The following is a 7,577-nucleotide window of genomic DNA, read 5'->3' as shown; positions in this document are numbered from 1 at the left end:
GGATCGGGGCAGAGTATATATATATATATATATATGGATTTGTGGTGGTAGTGAATGATTTGGGCCGTCTCTAGCGGGGTTTTTAGAAGTACAAAAATAGTCCCCATAATTTTTAATTTGGGGTTGAAATAGTCCTCTGGAGGATTATTAGAGTTTAATTTTAAAATAATATAAAACTATTTTGATATTTTTATAAACTCTATGACTGAAATGACTTCATGTAAATATTCGGAAATATTTTGCTTCTCTACTCGAATTTTAATATTTTTGCAATAGGTCATTTTAGCCTCCGGGCATGTAAGACTGTTAATTTAATCCTCTGACGCTTTTAATATGGGTTGAAACAATTCTAAAGGAGGACTATTTCAGTTTCTATTAGAAGAGTCTCGAACTATTAATCTAAAACATTTGTAAACTCTGAAACTAAAATGATCTACTTCAAACAGTCAGGGCACTAGTTTTATACGACACTCAATTTTTTTTTCTACATGCATGTTTAAATATACAAAATTAAGATTTCAATGTTATCTTATATAACCCTCTTCTCTCCAATGAGATTATTGTTTTAGTATAGTGAATTCTCTTAATCTGCTCATAATTTTGTCTGTTTTGTATTTTACACGTAAATCTATCTACTTCTCGCTTCGTGTTTTGTCGTGTAACATTGATATTCGATCAACAACATCAAAGTAGAGATATTAGCATATTTGTTCAATCAAATTCTACAAATTGCAGATATTGAGAATGACTGATGGAAAGTGGAAGGCCACCGTCAATCATGCTAGAACCTGCCCATTGGGTGATAAGCTCTACATACACCATGCCCCTCATTTCTCCATTGTTTTGAATCCTATTTGTGAAGTTTTGAACATTTCGGTTGATGGTGCCTTACAGACATTCCAAGGCCTCAGCATTTCAATGAGGGTATGCTGTTTATTTACATATCCCACGCCTAAACATTCATATTTGCACGCATAGCAGTCAAATCCGTAATATCACAACAAACATAGCACCATTATCACATTTTAAAAGATCAAAGAGATGTCTATTAAATATGAAAGTTTAGGTGTGACCGTGTGAGATACAAGAATGCGTAAGAATCGTGTGCTACGTATGCAAATTTCCCAATTTTTTAATATATCTTTAAGAGATGGAAGATTTACATACATATCACTCAATTCCTCTGCATTAGTCAGTCTTACCCATGCATGAATTTGGCGGTATAACTGTAAAGAAGGCAAAATTTAGGTGTAAACATGAAGGAATTTGGTTGTATGTGTGTAGATGGCCAAGATTATTATAAGATTTGTTGCAATTAAAAATCATTGCCAATGCAAATATGTTTTTACAGGCCAAAGTGCAGGACTCAGTATTGGAGGCTTACAACTGCTGGGATAGGTTGGAAGTGATTAGTTTTCCATCACAAGGTTGTTAACTCATTTTTTTTTTAATTCCATAATTAATTTTTTTAGTTTTATTTTAAATAAATATATTCAGTGATTTTTACATATTCCATTATCAACAGCTGAAACTCATCAGAATGAATATTTTCTGAGGTGGGACTAATACAGAAGATTGAGCTAATGGGAGTAGAAAATTGGTCACTGGAGATGCAGAACAGTGTCTTGTAACAAGAGAGGAGGTAGATTGAAGAAGATGTGTAGGTGGTCGCCCTGATGAGCAAACAAGAGGTGGTTAAGTTTATTCTTTTGTATCAAGTTATTTGCAATTAATTTATTTTTTGAAGATTTACATATGTACCACACAACTCCTATGTGTTTACATATCTGAACTTCAACTTTTACATATATGATAAAGGTGTATTTATTTTTATTTAAAGTTTAAAAAATGATATTTTTGATGTGATAAAAATGTAAAAAATTTAAGTTATGGGTTAGATATGTAAATACATAGGAATTGGCTGTTATGTATGTAAATGCCCTTTATTTTTTTTTTGTAACATGTCATGTAGTTGTTTGTTTAAAAAGAAGCACATGAATAAAGGGATTAGCTGGACAGTTATCTGTAATTGATATTTGGTTATGTTTTTCTCTCTTTTAGTGTCTTTTGTTTGGCTAAGGTTGGATGTGTAAAATGCAGATTGTTTGGTGATGTACTGATAAAAGATTTTCAGTGTAGGTTGGGGCTTGAAAAGCTTCTTATGCATGATTTTTTATTGGGTAACAACATACTGCAGCATTAGCAGCTCATGATGTTTCATTTGACAGCAATGTTTACATCTACTTGAAATGTCAAATAATGTTAGAGATGAGGCTTGGATTAAAAGATGTAATATTTAAGTTTGTCTTGAAATATAAGCAATAAAATTTATATTTAATTAAACAGTAGAGATTAGGGGTATAAACAAGTTGAAAAAAGCTTGATGTTTCATCAATAAATATCTTTCAATAACGAATCTCGATACATTTTTTATAAAGAATATTTCAAATTCAAATTCATGATCATTTGGGCTCTGATTTTAACAAAGTTTATGTTCAAACTAATCGCCTCGAGAGGATGAACCCAATGATATCAAAGTTGATTCAATTTGGGTCTAATAAAGCCCGGACCAAGCCGTTGAAGCACAATCGGAGGTTTTGAATCATCAATTGAATGGTCAAATAGTCTTTAAATTTGACATATTTATAGGCAAAATGAACGACTCGATGAGAGGAATCCAACGAGCTCAATATCACTAAATTTAGATGTCATTTAAACACTCAAATCCTTAAATAACTACCTACGATCAAAGGGGATCACCATGGACTAACTGATTATGTGGTTAGGGAAGTTACTCGTCAAATCCTTGAAACTTTGGAGAGAAGGAGAAGAAGAAAAGAAGAAGTGGAATGTCATAGTCTGTTTTAGAGAGACGACCCCCCCACGAGTAACTGTCAGCCTCCGTAGCCACCAACAACTATCAACCACTATCCATCGATGGTCGTCGACCACAGTCTACGAAGTGGTTGACAACGACCACTACTTGCAATCATTATAGTCAAAATACAATTGTTGTGTCAAACAATTATATTTTAATTGTTGTATAAAGATAACTGTAATTTTGGGTGTAAGATTGTAATGCATTTCTCTCTATTATGAGATAAAGGCACACTCATGTGCTTGTAAACCTATAATGAATTACTTTGATTGGACCAGAACATGTGATTCTTTCCCGTTTAGGATTTTTTCACGTAAAAATTCTGATATATCCTCCTGCTACTTCTTTTTTATCTCTGTGTGTGTTGGATCTGCATGCAATATTGTGATGTTAAATTATCACTATTGTCGCAAACCGTCCATCACACAACAAAGCTCAAGTCAAACCTAACTTCAATTTGAGCTTGATTAATCAATCTAGTTTGAGGTCGAGCCAGAAGTTAATTCTATTGGTTTGAATCAATTCACAAGCCATCTTATTTATTATAAAAGACATGACCATTTTGATTCAAACAAGTGTTGTGATAAAATTATAAAAAACGAATACTTGTTGTTATGTTGTGGAGCCTGATTGGAACACCCACGAGAAATAGGTATTCAGGCGCACCAACACTCGCAATGGCGCTGACTTCCTCTCAGACAGAGCGCCCGATACCAAGGCGTCAGGCTATGGGAGCTGAAGCACCCATTGGGCGCTGATCACAGAGCTAGGGGCACTTCTGCGCCCTTTTATGGGCTCTTTGGCGCCCAATGTCTGGTGCCGAATGTCCCACTACAGGCGCTGGGATGCCTGCTTCTAGAGTGCATGACGCTCAGGCGCCTGAGTCTGAGAGCAGTTAATATAGGATTTCAATTTAAATCTTGATTTCAAGCGACGTAAGTGCTTCTGCGTGAATTCTTCCTTTGTGTTCCTCCTATTGAAGTTGAGAAAAGTTGAAAAGGTGGATTTTGATAATTCGACGTGATTCTTGCGTTGATCAGCAAAAGGAATGTTGTGGAGCGAGTCATGTAAAATTTCTTGTGTGTAGAGAGAAAAATGGTGTGTGACTTATATGTAAAACTCTTTGATTTCTTAGTGAATTTTTTTTTTTTTTTTGTGGTGTGACTTCGTAGTTCTCTCCTATTTTCGTGTATTTCCATGTAAAATTCCGTTCATTTCTTATTTGTTTTGATTGTGCTTATATTTAGATTTTGTTCCAATTTATGTCGAATTTGTGCAATCATGTTATTCAGTGGTGTGGTTTAGTTTCTAATTGATCCTAGACCATAGTAAAGTTGTGAATTATTTTCCATATTCCTATCAATTGTGAGATATATAATAAGGAACCACTTAATAATTTGAAATTTTTATAATACTGCATGAACTCCTGAATTTCATTGTATTTTATGTGCACTTATATTATTATTTTGTAAATGAACCCGCTTGCAAGTTAACAATCTGGAGTTGGCTCAAGTGGCATATTAGCTCACCGAGCTCATCCGACGAGTCATTTCTGAGTCAAGCTCGAGCTCAGTCACGAGTTAGGTTTGCTCGATTACACCCCAAACAACTGCCTAAATAACCTTTTTAATTGCAAAATCACAAAATTGAAAGTGAAACTAAACATTACTTTTAGGAAGGCAAAAGCTTTTTCAGTTTCCAATTATTGCTATTTTAAAAATGATGGAATATTAAAGTACAATATCCAGTGACTGGAAAGCTCCGTTGCTCTCTTCCGCCAATGCGGCGATGCCTCTCCCCGCTATCTTCTCTTCCGCCGCCGCCGGCGTACGGATGCCCACCGCACCGTGGATGACATCCCCTCTCATCCTCCCCGCCGACCAAATCCTCGACCTCTCGAAACCTAGAAAGAAGAACCCCTCTGCAGACGAAGGAAACGCCTCTCACCACTTCCTCACCTCCGGCATCCGCGGCGGCCGGAGCCGGGAAGCTATGCGGAAGATCCTCAAGAGCGTCTCCCTCCTCCGGAAAACCCTTCCTCCGTTACCCGAGCCGGACGATCTAGGGCAAGAGGCGTCGGCCGATTTCACGCTTCCGCTGAACGTTCTGGATGCGATTTCTGCATCCGAAGCAGGCGATGATCGGAGCAGAAAGTATCCGTGGGCGACGGGGAATGAGGAGAGGCTGGCGATTCGGAGGCTGAGGAAGAAGCGGATTCAGCCGGCGGCCGAGATGGTTCTGCCGGCGGTGGAGCTGGAGAGGCTGAGGGGGGAGGCGATGAAGATGAGGAAATGGGTCAGAGGAAAGAAGGCTGGGGTGACGCCGGAGGTGGTTAAGGGGATACGGAGGGCGTGGAGGAAGAAGGAGCTCGCCATGGTGAAGATTGTCGATCCCCTGCGCCAGAATATGGTCCGGGCCCACGAAATTGTTGAGGTATGTAGAAAGAAAAATCATTTTTGTTTCTTTTTTGCTGAAATTTTCTTAGAAATATGCATAATGAGATTTTTTGCACCAAGATCAAATTTATTATATGGGGGTTTTACATACTTGTGATCTAATTCTTATGTATTTAGATATCTAACACCTAAACTCTAATATTTACATTCATAACAGTCAAATCTTTAAAAAACAGCAATTCTTATGTATTTAGATATCTAACCCCTAAACTCTAATATTGACATTCATAACAGTCAAATCGTTAAAAAACAGAAAAAAAAATACTATGCTAACTTTTTTGTCAAATGCACTTTTTTATACATGGTTTTGTAACACGAGGGTGTTTTCAATGTGAATATTAAATTTTAAGTGCTAGATATGTAAATCCATAAGAATTGTGTGGCACATATGTAAATTTTTATTTTTTGGGGGGTGGTGAGAGGGGGGGTATTTACATGCATAGCATACAATTCCTATTTATTTACATAACTAACACCTATATATATATTTACAGTCTACCGACGAAAGCAAACCTCTCAAATTATTAACATCACATCAAAAATATTATGGTCTACCGACGAAAGTTCAATGCGCCTTTTAATGCATAGGTGTATGACTAAAAAGTTATACTGCCATCCAGAAAAGCAAGGAGTTGATGTTCCTATCTGTTCCTCAGAAACATATTACATGTAGACAAGATAGACGCGGATTTAGTGGTATTTGGTTGTATACCACCATAATACTATCAAATACCACTAATTTGCATGTGTGGATTCCACACGTAATATTCGCTCATGTTCCTAATGCCCCACTCGCTCCTCCCAATCTCTCTTGTTGTTTCCTGCCTGAACTAGCATTCTCATCTGCGCCTCCCCGTTACAGCCACCCTGCTATAACCACCACCTTAGATACATCCTAGTCGCGTATTGTGTGTGGTGTTTGTTATAATTGTATATTTCCTTTTTGTTTTATCGTAATTGCTTATTTGATTTCAGTGATAATGTTTGCTTTTCCCATTATTGCTGGTTAACATTGGTATCAAATATTTACGGACACAACACTTTGGTGCTTTAAATCTATGCATGAAAAAGTATATTTCACGTTATAAACGTAATAATAATGCTATTTTTGATATGATGTTAAAGATTTTAGTGCTATGTGTGTAAATATGAAAGTTTTAAGTGTGAGATATCTAAATACATATGAATTGTGTGCTATGTATGTAAATGCCCCCTTCTAAAAAATGCTTCTCTTATTTTATAATGTTTTCTATAAGCTCTTAAATGTATTTCTAAACAGGCTAAAACAGGAGGTTTAGTTGTGTGGAGAAAGAAGGATGTTATTGTCCTCTATAAAGGAGAAGACTATCAGAGGTGCACAAAAGCATTACCAACTCTCAATCCTTATGTGGAGCTATCTTCATCAAAGTTTGATAGCTCCAATGGGTCGATCGATGCGTCCCTTTACGAGAGGGAGTCGAATAGATTGTTGGATGGACTCGGTCCTCGATTTATCGATTGGTGGCGGCCAAAGCCGTTGCCCGTTGATGCCGACTTGCTTCCAGAAATCGTTCGTGGATTTAAGACTCCATTCCGCTTGTGCCCTCCTTATGAATGGAAAAGATTGTCTGATGATGACTTGACGTACCTGAGGAAACTCGCTCGCCCATTGCCAACGCACTTTGCTCTCAGTAAGTTTGCAAATATGTGTTTTTTTAAGATGTAAGTTTAATCTTGAGGCTTTTACATACATACCAAATAATTCTTATGTATTTGTCATACATATATACCACATAATTCTTATGTATTTACATATCTAATATTTAGGGGGTATTATCAAATTCAACCAAACGCCAAAATATAGGAGTTCGATGGATTTATGAATTTTTCAGATTTATGGCCCCAAATTGGACACAAATTTTATTTGACTAAAATCCAGATTTACTAAATTCAGCAGCATGATGGATTTAATGGATTTACAATTTACAATTTAATTTCCTAAATTCAGCGGTAGGATGGATTAAAAAGATGTCCGAGTGGGGGAAGGGTATTTTGGTCCCCATTTTTAAGAATAAAGGAGATGCACAAGAGTGTGCAAATTATAGAGGAATTAAGTTGATATGTCATACTTTAAAGTTATGAGAGAGGGTAATTGAACATAGGTTAAGACGCATGACAAAGATTTCTCATAATCAATTTGGATTTATGTCGGACAGGTCTACTATGGAAGCTATACATTTATTGATAGGTTTGATGGAGAAGTT

At 36.5% G+C, this 7,577-nt stretch overlaps 2 protein-coding genes across 2 annotated transcripts in view; both read left to right on the top strand.

Annotated features, from left to right (window-relative positions):
• The window catches only part of LOC110018457 (protein SAR DEFICIENT 1-like), a 3,864-nt gene extending 2,098 nt beyond the window's left edge, over nt 1-1,766 (top strand). Inside the window, exons 6-8 of the mRNA XM_020715776.1 lie at nt 736-924; nt 1,352-1,427; nt 1,526-1,766. Coding sequence (XP_020571435.1) covers nt 736-924; nt 1,352-1,427; nt 1,526-1,566 — 306 coding nt within the window. The 3' untranslated portion in view covers nt 1,567-1,766. The remainder of the gene's footprint in view (nt 1-735; nt 925-1,351; nt 1,428-1,525) is intronic.
• A 2,806-nt stretch (nt 1,767-4,572) lies between these two features.
• The window catches only part of LOC110018495 (chloroplastic group IIA intron splicing facilitator CRS1, chloroplastic), a 9,032-nt gene continuing 6,027 nt past the window's right edge, over nt 4,573-7,577 (top strand). The window contains exons 1-2 of the mRNA XM_020715831.1: nt 4,573-5,311; nt 6,614-7,004. Of these exons, the coding sequence (XP_020571490.1) occupies nt 4,667-5,311; nt 6,614-7,004 (1,036 nt within the window). The 5' untranslated portion in view covers nt 4,573-4,666. The remainder of the gene's footprint in view (nt 5,312-6,613; nt 7,005-7,577) is intronic.

Source organism: Phalaenopsis equestris, unplaced genomic scaffold (assembly GCF_001263595.1).
Source record: "Phalaenopsis equestris unplaced genomic scaffold, ASM126359v1 Scaffold000022, whole genome shotgun sequence".
In the NCBI taxonomy this organism is placed as follows: domain Eukaryota; kingdom Viridiplantae; phylum Streptophyta; class Magnoliopsida; order Asparagales; family Orchidaceae; genus Phalaenopsis; species Phalaenopsis equestris.
This window is presented reverse-complemented; position numbering and strand designations above follow the sequence as displayed.